Genomic DNA, 15,605 nt, shown 5'->3' with positions numbered 1-15,605 from the left:
CCTCTGTCTAAGTCTTACCCTTTGATTGCTTTATAAACTCTCCTTCCTTGTCACTGCATGTTCTTTTTAATTCAGGTCAGGTTATGCAGCTTGCATCACACGTTCCTATTTTTTACAAAAGCATTTTTACATTTGCTAACTTACATGCCTTCCCATTTTTGCTGTACTTCCATGCCAGAATAGCCTCTGGATGAACTGTCTCAGGTCTGATTTTGATACTGACAACTTTCCTTTGTTCCTAGCATAGCCAAGGCAACTGACTTAGTTAGCCATTCCACATCTTCATAAATAAGTATTGTTGTGGTAGTTTGAGATAAATGTGTTCATGTAGCCTAGAATACTAAATGTTTTATCTAAATATGTACTTTGGTTTGGGACACTTAGATAAACATTGTGATTTGATGGCTCTCATTTCTATTGGCTTTGCTAAGACTGTAAATCCTTAGTGTATCTAAAAAGTCAGTATAAATATTTAGGAAAATAGACATGGGTGTGAGTGGTTAGCTCATGTACAGTGATACAGACCAACACTGACTGCCATGATGTACATACATCACTAAATGAACCTGTAGACAATAATGTCATTAAGATATAAACCAGAGCAAATTGCATATGTTAATGATATGTTAATTTCAGCTGTAAGATTTCTAAATTAAATAGAATTTGTAAATAAAGTACATTTCTCATGAGCTTATCTTAATATGAGGAGAAATTTTGTGAAACAATAAACTACTATAGTGTATAGCTGCTTAATTACACTGTGCTTAGTACAAGCATGTCTTGCCACATCTACTCTCACTTGAGACTGGATATGTATGAAACATCATCAGCATAATTTTGTTCAAGTGCTAGGCTCTTGTGTACTTAGCCAAAGTTAAATATTCAGAGGGATACTCTGTAGCACTTATGAAAGATTAATTCAGTTTCTGCTTAATGAATAAGTTGAAGTGAGCATGTCTTTTGAAAATTTCAGATTTCAGATTTAGAAGTTGTGGCTTCTGTTATTCCTTTTAAAGAGCATAAGGCATAAATGATCTATATAGAGTTACATATTTAATGGAAATCTTTCTCTTTCAGGATACTCTTCCCAGCATTCTAATACAGTTCTCCAGATACCTTTTTGGCTGTTTCTTGCTGTTTCAAAATACACCGTTCATATTTCTTAAGTGGGAGTACAGCTGGAAAGCAAGGAGAACTGCAAAATGGAGTTGTGCATATTTGCAGATCCTCCTGTATTTATACATTTAATTTGGATTTTCCTTTCAGACAATGCTAAGATTTTTATGCTATGATATTAACATCTGAGCAAGAAATTGGGGCTTTTGAGGCAGTTTCTGTTAGAAGTTCATTTATACAAGAGTGTTCCAAAGGAAAGAGATTAAAGTAGCAACACAGGAAGTTTCAATTTGTGTTCTTCGCAGGCATTTCTTCCTTCATTTTTCTTTTCAATTTCTTCTCCCACACCTTCCTCTGACAAAATTTATTTGCAATATTAATGAATTCACTCTTAGCACCACTGTGGAATCTGAAGGGCAAACTCAATCAACAATCTTGAAATTATAATCCTTGTGAAGCCAGTATGAATGAGTAGCAGATGACATTAAGCAAGGCACAGGAAATGGTACATTTAGTTATTGCTGTAACTGTGATCTGATTTATTCTATCTGTTTCATTCCCTTTGTGTTTAATGGAACGCATTTATTTATGAAGATGTCTTTGTCTTATTACCATACTAAAATGACAGAAAAAATGTGTGAAAAGTTTTGAGGATTGCTGTGAACTGAAAGCTATCATCTGGTTTACTAGCAAATTGGGGATTTACTTATAATTATGGCTCTGCTGCAAATGTCACGTTGTTTTGTATAAATGTGATACCCTTCTGAATTGCACTGTTAGATTTTATTCCAGCTGCACTCCCTAAAAATTTAGAAATTCAGAAGTAAAATTATCACCAGGCCTACACTCTCTAACTGCACAAAAAGGTCAGCATCATGTCTTCAGACAGATTGTCCAAGCTTCTGATTCAGTAGTTAAGGAAAAAAGCAGCTTAGCTCTTTATTGGGATCTCTTTAGGATGTATTCCTGTGATTAAACAAAAAATAGTGGCAGAACTGTTTGAAAACTTCCTCTGCTGTTTCTCCCTCATCACTCAAACATCCCTCAGGTCACCAGCCTCTCCAATACTCAGTGCAAGAGTTGGATTTTGTTTTCTAGCTTTAGTTTTTTTGTTTCATAAATCACATTTACCAAAAGTCATCCCTTCCAACAGTAGCTCCTATTGAACAAGGGAATCTAAAAACAATACCCTGGATACAGATGAGAACTTCACAGAGTCACGGAAATGTATGTTTGAAGGGCCATCTGAAGGTCTTCTTCAGTATTTCTCTCCAAGCACTTTTACTGCCAATAGTAAAAAGAAAATCAAGGTAGTTATGTCTCTGTCTAGTTGAGTCTTGAATCTGTATTGCTTATTCAAGGTTTGAAATAACTTTCTTCTAACAGTGCTTTAACTTAGTCTGTTATTTCCCAGCCTCTAAGAGTATATGGGTCTGGTCATTGGAACAGATGTGTGGAATTCTGCACCACTTCTTGTTGGCCTTCAAGAGGTTTCTGTTAGTTCTCCTAGCTTCTTAACTTCACTCAGAATTGCAGCTCTGTAATTATTTGCTGATCAGGAGATGGAATTGCTTTGCTCCACTCTGAGCTTGTGTGGCCTCACATTGAATACTGTGTGCAGATTTTGGCACTACAATATAAGAAGGACATAAAGCTATTAGAGTGTCTAAAGGATGGCTGCGAAGAGGCGGAAGTGTCTAAGAGGAGAAGCTGTAAGAGGAAGTGACTGAGGTTGTTTAGTTTGTTTAGTCATTTAGTTTGTTCAGAGCATAGGAGGTTGAAGGGAGGCCTCGTGGCCACCTAAAGCTCCTCAAGGGGGAATAGAGGGGCAGTGCTGATCTCTCTGGTGATAAAAACAGGACCCAAGAGAATGGCATGGAGCTGCATTAGGGGAGGGTCAGGTTGGGTGTTAGGAAAAAGTTCTTCACCAGAGGATGGTGTACTGGAACAAGCTGACCAGGACAGTGAGCAAAACCCCAAGCTGCCAGAGTTCAAGGAGCATTTGGACAACACTCTCGGACATACAGTTTGAATTTTTGATGGTCTCGTGTGGAGCCAGGGATTGGACCTGATGGTCTGTGTAAGTCCCTTCCAGCTAAGGATATTCTCTGATTCTATGCTTCTGTCATTTGCAGTGAGTAAGCAATTTACTGTTAGTATCATCTGCAAATTTCTTAAGCTCATTCTGCTGGCAAAGATAGCTGATTATACATCCAGCTCCAGAAATTTGGTAAGGATTAGAAATTGGTGAAATCCAGGTTCTGTCTTGCTGTTTGTTTGGTCTAACTTGACTAGAAGGATGTGTCACCTGTAACTCAACCTAGGCAGTTGCCCATTGGAGAAGAAGCAGGTACTGTAGTGTTTTTGGATTCTTGAATGCTAGTCCACAACAGTTTCCTGTTGAAGGATGTAGAGTTTGAAGTGTGAAAATCTATAGTACTTTCTCTTTTGAAACATTAGTTAACTGTTGTGGAGTTCTCCTGCCAGAGAGATGGCTACTGCAATGAGCTCTTATTACTGTTCTCAGCTGAAAGCAAAATAAAAGAAAGTAAAGAAAAAGGGAATTCTGACCAAGACAAAGGCTATAAAATCAGTTAAAATTACCCAATATTATATGTTTTGAATCAGTAAGAAAAGGACAATCATCCAACATTCTGTTTACTGAGCTAGCAGAAACTTGCACTGCTGTAGAGTTGATACCCTGCAGACTTAGAATGGGCCTATTTTATATAATTGAACAATTTTATACAGTAAACATTGCCTTTTTGCTCCTAAAGAGAACTCCTTTCAAAAGTTCTTTAGAGGGTATACAGAATAACTGAAGGCAGCAATCGATGATGATAAAATTCAGTAAATGATATGACTGTAGACTTTAATTTCATAATGCTATAATCACTGGTATGTTTTTGTGAAACCATCAAATCAAAAGCATGCAGTGTGTATTTTGTATGCGAAAGTGCAGTGTTAGGTGAAATCTGCGCTTGGAGTACATCAGAGTAGACAATGCTCTTTGCCAGAAAAATATCCCAAATATTTACAAAGTGCGTGTGTTTTTTCTTTGTTCTTACTTCATGCTGTTTCAGATTTGTACCTTCTGTATATGAAAGTCTATTTGAATCTTGTTTACAGATACACTTTGTGTTTACACCTTGTGTGCCTTTTGTTTTCAATTTTGTGTGTACATCTTGTTTATAGCCATCTTAAGTATACACATAAATTTGTCTGACTGCATATTATTGATATTTTTCCAGTCCACAAATACATCAATTTCATATCATCTGCGCATACAAAAAAAATAATATTGTAGCCTACAGATAATAATGCAAGGCAAGTCATTCGAACAGCATCTGTGTTGTTTCTTTAATTTCTGTTTTGAGTTGTTTGGCAGCCAAAATACAACATTTCAGGAAGTTTCATCTTTTGCATTTCAGGATTATAATGATGAAATTCGTCAGGAGCAACTGAGAGAGCTGTCATATTTGAATGGCTCTGAGGATTCGGCACGTGGACGGGGTATTCGAGGAAGAGGGATCCGTGTGCCACCTGCAGCTCCTTCAAGGTGTGGTAGCCTAATCTATTATGCTAATAGTTTTAGAAAGTGTAAACAGTGGCAAAATAAGCGGTTAAAAATAATAATTACAGACATCACAGTCAGTAAATCAAAAGGTTTTTCTTTTGAGAACTTGTGCTATCTACCTTGTTCCTGGCTGTTCAGTCTATAACTTACAGGTCATAGAGGGGGTTAACAAAGTAACAGACTGCAAATCCGAACAGATTAGGAACTTAGTGGAAGGATATGTCTGGGAGAAAATAATGAAATGGTGATGCAGAAGCAGAATAGTTGGTGTCATAAAATCATTGGTCAATCAAATGTCATTCAGTGCTGTAGACAGAGAAGGCTACATAGTCTGGATAGCTCTTTATTTGCCAAATCATTACTTATTTTTTGCATGATATACAAACAATATTATGTCTGTAGTCTAAATATTAAGTTGTATTTTGTTTGTATATATTATCAGTTCTATATGAATTTCCCTGCTACTGTGATCTGTGAGGGACTTGATTGTAATGTTCACAAGATCATTGTGACAGACAGGCAGTTTTAAATTAAGTATAATCAGTGGACTGCTGGCTTCCATTTCTTGTTGGTCTCTCTGCTGACTGGAGCAGTAGGACAGAAAGTAAGATCTTGGATACTTTCCTTACTTAGCAGTCAGAAATCCCAGAATGTTAAAAAAGGAATATTGGGGAGGGGGGAAGAACAAAAAACCCCTCTTAAAATATCTTAAATAAGTTGCTTTAAAAGTAATGCCCCCTATTTATTTCCATGGAAGCTACTACAATACGAAGAATATAATAGCACTATTTGGTAGAGCAAATTCTCAGCTACAGCACTATTTTTCAACATAGTCAACACCATTACCTTTTCACCAGTGATAAGCAAGAGCCTGCATGCTGTGCTCACAAAAATTTGCAATCTCATAAAAAGCAGAGATGATCCACTGCAACTTTCACCATCACCACTGCTGAAACACACCACTCACCACCTCCATGTGCTCACATCCACTGTCTGGTCAGCATAAACATTCAGCAGGCATCAATGAATGCCAATGGGGTGCATTTTTTCTCACATGGAGGAATTCAGTTCTACACCTTTGCTTCATACACACTTCCATGTCAGACACCATTCTGTCAGACTGCCCCTCTACTGCTATCTGTCACACAGCAACAAAATGTAATAGAATATTGGTAGGAAGGTGCAGTCACTTCTGCCATACCACAAATATCCACCTCTGACATCATGGGTCAACGTAATAACATACAGGGCATTACTTTCAAAGCAGCTTACATATTTGCATGAAGTTATCTACTCAAACGTAGTAAAATAGATAATTGGAAGCTATATGCTAATCCAATAGTATGGATTTAGTTGTCTCAGCAGTGAACCAGCCAAGGTTTATACTGCTGTGGGAAACCTGAGTTGCATTCACATCTTCAGACCTGGATGTTAAGCGATGCCAGTCACATCATAATCAGTTGTACCAGGCACTTGCTTCAAAAAGGACAGCACAGTAGAGAGCATACAGGCCTGACAGAAAAATCATAGATTGCTTTTCTGATATATCCTCCTTCTGGTGTGGCAAATCTAGTTACCAGAACCACGTTTTAACCAAGATCTGCTGCTGCTGCTTCTAACATACCAGTGTTTTTGATATAGCATAAATAAAGGACAGGATGCTAAACTAAACCTTTCTCGGCTTGTCTATATGCACTGCTCTCTCTGTAAAGTGGGGAAGGTTGAATCTCATGCTATCCTTTGCTTGTGCTGAACTAAACTGAACAGGAGGGAAAGTTCTTACTCTCCTTTTATACTCCCTGCTTTGTCTTGCCCTTCTCTGCTATCCAGCATCATCTTCTGCCAGACAGATTTTCCCATCCACCAATCAACTTGAGACAGACAGTGATGACTGCTTATGTATTTTGGAAGCGATAGAAAAATTGTTGTAGATGCTAACGAGGCTGAACCTTATAGTACAAGCATATAGGCTTTTTTCTTGTTTTTTCTTGTTTTGGAACTACTTCAGTGTAACTCTGCAAATTGAATCATAGTGCTTCAGGATTGCATTAGTACAAGTAAAAAAAAAAAAAAAAAAAAAAAAAAAAAAAAAGAATCAGATGTAAAAAGAACTGAGTAGCTTAGAAATAATGACTTTCCATAACAGAAGTTCTGCATGAGATACTGCCTAAAAGAGCTTGACATCATAGCTGCCAAAACCCATAGTAGTATGACATTTTAAATAGCAGTAAAAAGACAAGAGCCTTTATAGTGGGGTAGCACTTGCCTGTCCTCCCTTAACATACACCCCAGTCCATTCACCTCTTTTTGTTCCCACAGGGGCCGTGGGGGTGCGATTCCTCCACCCCTCCCTGGACGAGGTGCCCAAGCCCCCAGAGGAGCACCAGTGACTCGTGGAGCTCTCCCCGTTCCACCTGTAGCAAGAGGTGTTCCCACACCTCGAGCAAGGGGGGCCCCAGCAGTCCCAGGCTACAGACCACCCCCACCACCTGCACATGAGGCATATGAAGAATATGTAAGTAATTGCATGCATCAGTAACAGATGTGACCCAAACTGCTGTGTTGAGCTACCAATACCTTTGAAGCAGAAGAATCTAGTCAAATAAGCTCTCTGTCTCTACTGAATACCTCCTGCCGGTGAATCACAGTCTAGGTCATATAATGTGGCAGCGGAATTATGGTTCTGGTGATGTGAGTTCACAGTGCTTTTCACAGCTTTGTTTTGTATATGAGAAGATTGAGCTGGTTAGTTCTCAGTATATCACAAAAGAGCAACACAGACTAAATGTAGTCTAAAGATTGCTGTAGTTGAAAAATACTTTAATGTAGGAGAAGTTCTTAGGAATAACAAATAATATCCTTTCTAAGAAAATAAGATTTCTTTATTCTTCTGAATCCCTATTACATAAGGATCTATGGATTTTTACTTGTATTCATAGTTATGTTACAGATACCTAACAAATAGAAATACAGGTAATTTTCATGTAAACTGATACAATTACACATATTTAGCGAGAAGTAGTGGTAGTGTCACCTTTTCTTATGAAGTGCTACAAGTAATTGTGCTGTAAACATCAAAGCTTTCAAGTCATCCTCATTAATGTTCCCTCCTGGAACTCTCCCCAAAACAACAGATTTTCAAGTAGAGGAATAAAAAATATCATCAAATATAGAATCTGACTTTTCCTAGCTGTAACAAATCCAAAGGTAAGAAAGATGAACATCCCATCCACACTTTAATTCACTCAGAGAACCACTGAGAAGATGATAGAATTTTATTGAGAAAATTCAATTTTATTAATTTAGAGGCCTTCTGGTAAATCTTTACTCAACCATCTGTATCTGTAGAGTACAGGTTAGGTCATGGCCATTACAAATCAGGGGCTCACTTTCTGTCAATGCCAAGAGCCAAGCTGAACAACAGCTGCAAATAAAGAGGAGGAAAATTAAGTCACTCCCTGCTACCTCAACACAATTTCTATTTTGAAATGAGTATAAAGCCCCACTTGGGAAAAAAAAAAAAAAAAAAAAAAGGATTAAGAAAAGTATATCCCTCATTTATGGTTAATATATTATCTATTTGTTGCATAATATCTGAAATCTTCCTGTTCTGTGCAGAGTTCTTTTCCTAATCCACAAGCGACAGGATCTTTGTAATTTAAGATTAAGATTATAAATGAAGTTAATCTTTTTTTCATCTACAGTGCTGGGAAATGTCCTAAGATATTAAACAGATTTTAGGAAACATTTCTTAGCCATTTCCTGGTTGGCAAATATACAAAAAGAAGTTGTAGAGGCAGCTGGATTACAGAAGATTAGAAAACCGTTCAGACAGTTCTACATTGTTTTTACTCTCAGAAACACAATATATACACACAAAAGTGATTTTAATTTATAATAGAGTACCCCAATGAAACCAAACACATTAGTGCTTTTATTTTACTTACCTAAGTAGCAGTAAACATTTTTCTTGTAGAACAAAATCATATGTTTTGGAAATCATTCAGTCTGCTACATCCTTTCAACATCTATATGCCACAGCTGGGAATATATGGGCTTTCCCAGGTTTGCCATCATCCAACAGTTTGCAGTGAAAATCTCTCTCTTCCTTATTTGGAGAGAGTAATGAACATAATCCAAATACATCTTGCTATCTTGTGGACTGAGATAGTACTTAAAACTGTTGGTGTAGAGGTGGAAGGTAAAGTTCAGTGAATTGCTTAATAATATTTTAGGGGGAAATATTTTTAATTTTGAATGTAGTAATGAACACCATTTTTATTCCTAAGTAGCAATTGAACTATTTATCTTTCTTGATACTGAAACCAAGTGAATTTATTTGTTGACCAGCAACAAATGTCATCTGTAATTGTTGTTCTTTCACAATCAATCCCAGAGATGAAAAACTAATTTACAATGAATAATTCATCCAATTTATTCTGTCTCATTTTCTGCTTGTAGGCAACTCACAAGAATATTACAATTTCTTTATATGTTTGTGTCTTTCATTTTTGAGAATGGTGCTCCACTAAAAATTTTGCATAGGACATGCAAGCACCTTTGGTTTGATTAGCAGAGCACATGGATTCAGTCTCACTGATTTTGCATAACTGCATTTTTTATTTTCCTTTGCTCTAATAAAATATACTCATTTTGATGCTAAGTTCAAAGTGAACTCAAGAACTACAACAGGGTGGATGCAGAAGATATTTTTTAATTTCTCAACAGTTTCTCCTGAAAAAAAAAATAAAATAAAATAAAAAAATAAAAAAATCTTTATTTTCTCAGTTCTATTAATCAGAGATTGTGTCAACTTTTTCACAATGAGACATGTAGCTGTTTGAATACTTTGGGTAGCATTTAAAAGTTTGGATCACTCCTTTGTATTTTGTATTCTGTTACTGGCGTTTGGAGAGCCCATAAAACAAAATGCCTGAAGGTTTCTAAAGAAAAATGACATCTTATTGCTGCGATGAATGTATTCATATTGAACATTTTGAGTGTAAAGTCCAACTGAGGGGAAAATAGTTTTGAACAACTTTCAGAAAAGAGGAGAACTAGATAGGAATGTGTCCACTTGGGCAGCCCTGCAGTGAGGGAGGAGTGGAACACTTCACACCCTTTTCTTTACTTGCTTTTGAAAAAGAAACACAGCTTTTATTGGGTGTAGCTTAAACAGTGTCTTTGAGGAACTTCTGAAGACCACCTACATGAAGCAGAGATACAGACATTAGAGAGAAAATGCAGAGGAAATTAATGGTTGCTAGTTGAACTTACATGCCTTAAAAGCAGCTTGTTATGTTTGAATTCGAATGGAGATCTTGATGAATTAACTATGCTGCATTTATGATCAGAAGGTTTGTCTTGGGTTTGTAACCTGGTGACTAAGAATACTCTGCAAGCAAAGGTGACTGACCTTAGTTCAGTGCAGCTGATTTGTACAATGTGCTCTGTTTAAGGTGATGTTCACTTGACTGCAGTTCAGAACAGAGGTTTGAATTGGTCATTGTGAACTTTCCTCAAAAGAAGCTAATTCAGAAGCATTGCCATACTGAAAATATCCTTGACAAGGATTCAAAGCTTTATTAAAAATAAAGAAACAACAGCCTTCTGAACCCTGGACTCTATTTTCACAGGAAATCACACAAAGAAATTCCCAATTAAATGTATTATGGATCGTAGTCAGAATAATTCCACACATTAAGTACACCAATCAATTTGAATTATTTTTTAATTCTACTTTCCAACTATAGTAACATATGCCACCACTAGTTTGCAGCAATGAGTCAGTCTGGAACTTTCCAGGAATACTGATTTACCACCAAGTTGTTGTTTTACTTAAAGGATGCTGAAGACACAAAAGTGGATGATAAAATGTAAGCAATGCCAGCAGAGTTTAGTGAAATATAAATATATATCTGTTTGGAATTTATCAAGTTCAGTTTTTTAATTAGGTCCATATTCAACATTGCGTTAGGCAGAGATATTTTGAGTAGAGAGAATGGTACTGGAATTGCATTTTAATTGCTTCTTTTTAACTTACTTCATATATAGTTGTGGTTTGAAGCATTACTTTTATTTGTTAGAGATCTGATATCGAACCAAATTTTATTCTTGTTCTGTATCAGTACACCAAGATAGGAGATGGCAAATAAAAATGAGTTCAGACATTGTTTCAACCCTTCATTACAACCTTTATTGACAAGGTCCATGGAATTACTGATTTTGTGCCATTTTTTCATTACAGTGGTTAAGATTTGATTTGTTGAACTTGTACTTTTTTCATATACTTGAAGTATATGAAGCATAGTCAGGAAAATTAATAGTTGTCATCATTACAAATTGTGGGAAGACTTCTGGACTCTTTTCCCAACAACAGTAAGCAATTTTAAAGGTTAAGCATATTTTGAGACAGCAAAAGAATGATAGACAAGCCTCTTTGCTATTCATGATTTACACAGTAGTGTGACAGTGCTTCAGCAGACCTTCTGCTGGAAGGAATATCCTGCTGAGGCAAAAAAGACGCTATTTCAAACAATATAGTTTGTTTTATATAAATCTAAGTCAAAAAGTACGTGTACTTCCTGGTCGTGCTTTGGAAGTCGTTTGTCTCTGGAGTTTTGGTCTTCTTAATCTTAATGAGCTATAACAAAAAACAGTGATGGTTTTCTTTGTATTTTTAAGAGCTATGGTAAGCCTTGTTAAAAAGTTTGACTTACATTTAGGCTATTTCAAATATTTAGCAGATGTTCAAATTAAAATATATTGTTTAAAATAATCATTCTTTATTGTCTCAGTAGGAGATTCCTTCCAGTGGAAGATCTAGAAGTGACCTACCACTCAATCCCTTATGCCAGATGTGAAGAATTGTAAACTAGAATAAATTTAAGACAAAAATACACATAAATTTCAAATATTACTTGCACATTCAGTTTCATTCATGGCTGGAAAAGGGCAGGACCTCCAGATAGCTAGGGTATGGTTCAAAGGAGGACAGAGTATCTTCCAATTCAAGATAGCATTAATATTTGTAGTAATATAAATTAGTTTTACTAAGTATTTATGAACTGCTTCAGCCAAGCTGAATCACAAAATTGACATGTCAAATTTCTAGGAAACAAGATAGAATATTGTATTTCAGTTCAATTTTTATTGTAGTAAATAGGCAAGAGTTTCTACAACACCCTGCACAGAAAGGCACTCATCTTAATATGAATACCTAGATAAGGCACTTGCATTTATGAATACATATATGATTTGTTTACAAGGAATACAACAGCCTGTCAAGACACTGAGGAGCTGATGAAGCTCCTAGGAGTGGTACAGCCAGATAAAAGGGCAATTTTAAATAAAAATATTCTTTCGCTTCGCATTTTATTGATCAAACTGGCCAAACACAGCTTTTGGTAATGAAGAGCTGCACTCAAACAAAGTCACTGAGAAAGAACAACACAATAAGATAGATTGTGCTTTTAATGTCATGCTGTTCTTCTCATTTCAAGCTATTTAAAATGAAAGCAAATGTCACACTCAGCTGTTCATTCTAAGACCAATGGTTATTTACATTTTTTCAATGGTTTTCAAACAAACTGAAACAATTATGCTCATGTTTACTCAGTGCCAACCTGGATGTTTTGTCACACCTTTTGAAAAGAATAATCAACATTTACAGGTGACTGCAGTTCCCAAAATTATGCTTGAGAAGGCTCTGCGTAACATTTTAAACTGAAATTCTCAGGGATTTTTAATCTATTCTATCTGCTACTTTGAATGTAGATTGAAACTGTATGTAAAGACTTGCACTTCTGCATCATGACGTATTTGTGCCTGTATTAATTCTTCAATGAATATGTTAAAATGAGCAACTAGTACTTGATTCTGCTACTTTGAAAGTCAATTTCTATAATCTCAGCAGGATGTTCTCAGTGAGAATGAGAGTGGGAAAACTAAAGAGACTTCTAAATCTTGAAACAGTGAAATACACTGGATAGGATGACAGTCAAAGGCAATTTGTGATTTTATTTTAATTAATATTTGTGAGTTTTGGGCTGTGCCATTTCTTGATTTCTGTGCACCTTCCATATGAAAAAGAATCAACGAGAAATGTACTCGGGCTAAAGATCATTTGAATAAAGCTAGAATTATAGACATGGGAGTCTACGTGGCTGAACATCATATTGATTAAATATGATTGATTACACACTTATGCCCAAGGCGCTTATGGAAAGAACTAAGCTACATTCAACATACATCTGCTCTGACATGAAAAATCAGATTTTGTTTTCACTATAATAGCAGTAAACAGGACATTGTCTGTATTATCTGAAAGGCACTGCTGGGCTTTAGAATAATTCTGTGAATGGTCATCTCTTGGAGAAGCAGTGGATTTCTCTATTAGTTATTCAAACTTTGGAGAAAGTAGTCCATTGATAATATAAAAATATCTATTGTGAAAAATTCCAGCAACTTAATTACAAAATTAAAATAGCAGCAAGTTTTTCACGTAAGAACAAATATCATGGTCAGCCTTAAACCATCAGTGTCTGTTAAACTGAAATTCTGGAGCTTTCAGTTATATGTGAAAAGTGTAGTTTAGTTCACATTCTTTTAGTTGATAGTCTAAAGAAATCAATTTTACGCTATGAAACAAAGTGGTTTTGTAAATGTGAATACTATTTTTGGACACAGAATTTCAATGAATTTCTCATAAATTTGTAATGTGCTGTAAGGCAGACTTCTACCACATGACTTTCTTGATACAATTTGATTCTAAAACTATAAAATAACTATATAACTATAATTATATAACTATAGCTATATATAATATAACTATATATATATAATATAAAATATATAACAAGAATATATTATATTATATTATATATGTATATATATATACATATTTGTCATGGTTTTGTAATGTTGCTGTCAATATTCCACATCATAACATCATGTGTAGTATGGATCATTTAAAAAAAAGGTTCATACTCCAGTTCCATGCAGAGGATATGACAATATTATAATGTAATCATAAAATAGCATAAAACTTTAGTATCTACTTGTACATGCTCCAGAAAGATTGTTTTTTCTTTTTCTTTTTTTTTTTTTTTTTTTGTGAAGAATAAACTCTTCTGTTGTTTTCTCAATGCTCTCCTTACTTTGCAAAAATATGTCTCTCCTTATCAAGTTTTCAGTTCAAAATTGTTTTCTATGCTAGACGGATTAGAAAATGCTGATGCTGCTGTACGTGTTTTAGTGTTATACATGATGTTAATACAACTATAGCCTAATAAATATTTATATTTGTTGTAACGAGATCTAAGTGAAGGGCATCTCTCAACTGATCATCCAGATTTCATATGGTCCTTAAATATTCATAGTGTATGCTGTTATATTCATAAGATCCTACATTAAAAATATATGGAGTATTCTCCATAGATACAGTTTTTTTCTGCTTGGTGCAGTGCACCATTTGATCATTAAAGAGTGCAATTGTTCAGGAGCCTGTAGCCAAAAGTACTTGTCTACCATCATTTGGATATGTCCCAGTTCATCGTTTGACTATTTGTCTGATAGAGAGCAGTCTTGGTAGGTACAAAATGACTCTGTAAGCATTTTCTGGCTAAATTTGTTTGTGTGACTGCATCTCTATCCCTGTTTTTCTTTTTATGACAGGTTACAAAGGTAAGTTATAAGCTTGTATTTTGTGCAAATTTATACAAGTGTAGAGGATTGCTATTAAAGAATTGGGGCAAATCCAGTTTAGTTAGAGTTCAGTTATTGTGTGAGTTCAGTAACAACAGAAGGCTAGGGTTTTTTTCTCAGAATATCTTAGCCAAATTTAGTCCACCACAGACTAAATAATTTCAGACTGCAAGGTTCATCATAACTGGAGTTCCTGAGGAGCCAAGCACACACATAAATTCTGTGGTAATGAGAAAATCTCAGTGCATGCTGCTATTTCTTGCAGACTGTTAAGCACAGAAACCTCAGATGTGCCAGACAATTGAAGCAGCCTTTAGTTCTGGTTTTGGAAAAGGCATTAGGTGACAAGGTGCTGTGACACTTAACATTATCACACCAACTTTGCCTGTAGCACACCAGTATTTCTCATGTATACCTGCATAGCCTTTGCAGTAAACACATTTTAGTAACTAGTGACTCGTTAGTACAGTACATAAACAGACTGCTCTGTTTATCAGTAGATTTCACATGAAACAAACAGTACTACTATATTGCTTTTGTATTTTTTTATCAGAAACTTTCACTTGCAGCTAAAATATGAGCTGCACAGCTTAGGAATCATATTATATGAAATCTTGTATAGGTTGTTTCTAAACATTTAGTTTTCCTGAGCTTTTAAAAAGTACTCACAATTTCAAGAAGCTTTCATCATGGTTCATCTGCTTTCTTTTCAGCTCATCCATGATATTATCTTGCAAAAGAATACATCTATGTGAAACTGCAGTGATAGTTTTTTAGCAGCTGCACTTAGAATCAAAAACAAACATTTCAGAGCACAGTTCTGTTTCATTCTCTGACTGATAGACCTTATCGCCAGTTGCTTCTATCTGCACACTTAATGCTTACTCAGAATAATTGAGAAGAGGGATTTGTACTTGCTGTAATAGTCCTTAAAAGTGGTCTTATATCCCTATAACATTTTTTCCCTCAATACGTTCAGTGTATTTGTAACTCTGAATTTTAGTTATACATAGAAAGAAATCAGTTCTTCCAGGTGAATTATCTCATGTTTTTGGATCCATAAACTGTTTAGCAATATGCCTGTTTTTTCCAAGTATTTAAGGAAGGTTCAAATGTATACCTTAGAATTTCACAACACACGCACATACATTTATATATGCCATGCATACATTGGTATAGACAAGGCTGGCTCAGGCTGTGCCACGAA

General features: G+C 35.6%; 1 protein-coding gene across 11 annotated transcripts in view; it reads left to right on the top strand.

The window, feature by feature from the left end:
* KHDRBS2 (KH RNA binding domain containing, signal transduction associated 2) overlaps positions 1 to 15,605 on the top strand; it is a 329,216-nt gene that overhangs the window by 194,984 nt on the left and 118,627 nt on the right. For all 11 annotated transcript variants that reach the window (XR_011903072.1, XR_011903071.1, XR_011903067.1 and 8 more), the window contains exons 5-6: positions 4,548 to 4,675; positions 7,013 to 7,208. Coding sequence is in view for 1 of the 11 variants with exons in the window: in XM_072331773.1 (XP_072187874.1) it covers positions 4,548 to 4,675; positions 7,013 to 7,208 (324 nt within the window). In the remaining 10 variants the exon portion in view is untranslated. The remainder of the gene's footprint in view (positions 1 to 4,547; positions 4,676 to 7,012; positions 7,209 to 15,605) is intronic.

Source organism: Excalfactoria chinensis, chromosome 3, assembly GCF_039878825.1.
Source record: "Excalfactoria chinensis isolate bCotChi1 chromosome 3, bCotChi1.hap2, whole genome shotgun sequence".
Lineage (NCBI taxonomy): Eukaryota > Metazoa > Chordata > Aves > Galliformes > Phasianidae > Excalfactoria > Excalfactoria chinensis.
The sequence above is the reverse complement of the archived record's forward strand: the minus strand, read 5'-3'. Positions and strand labels throughout refer to the sequence as shown.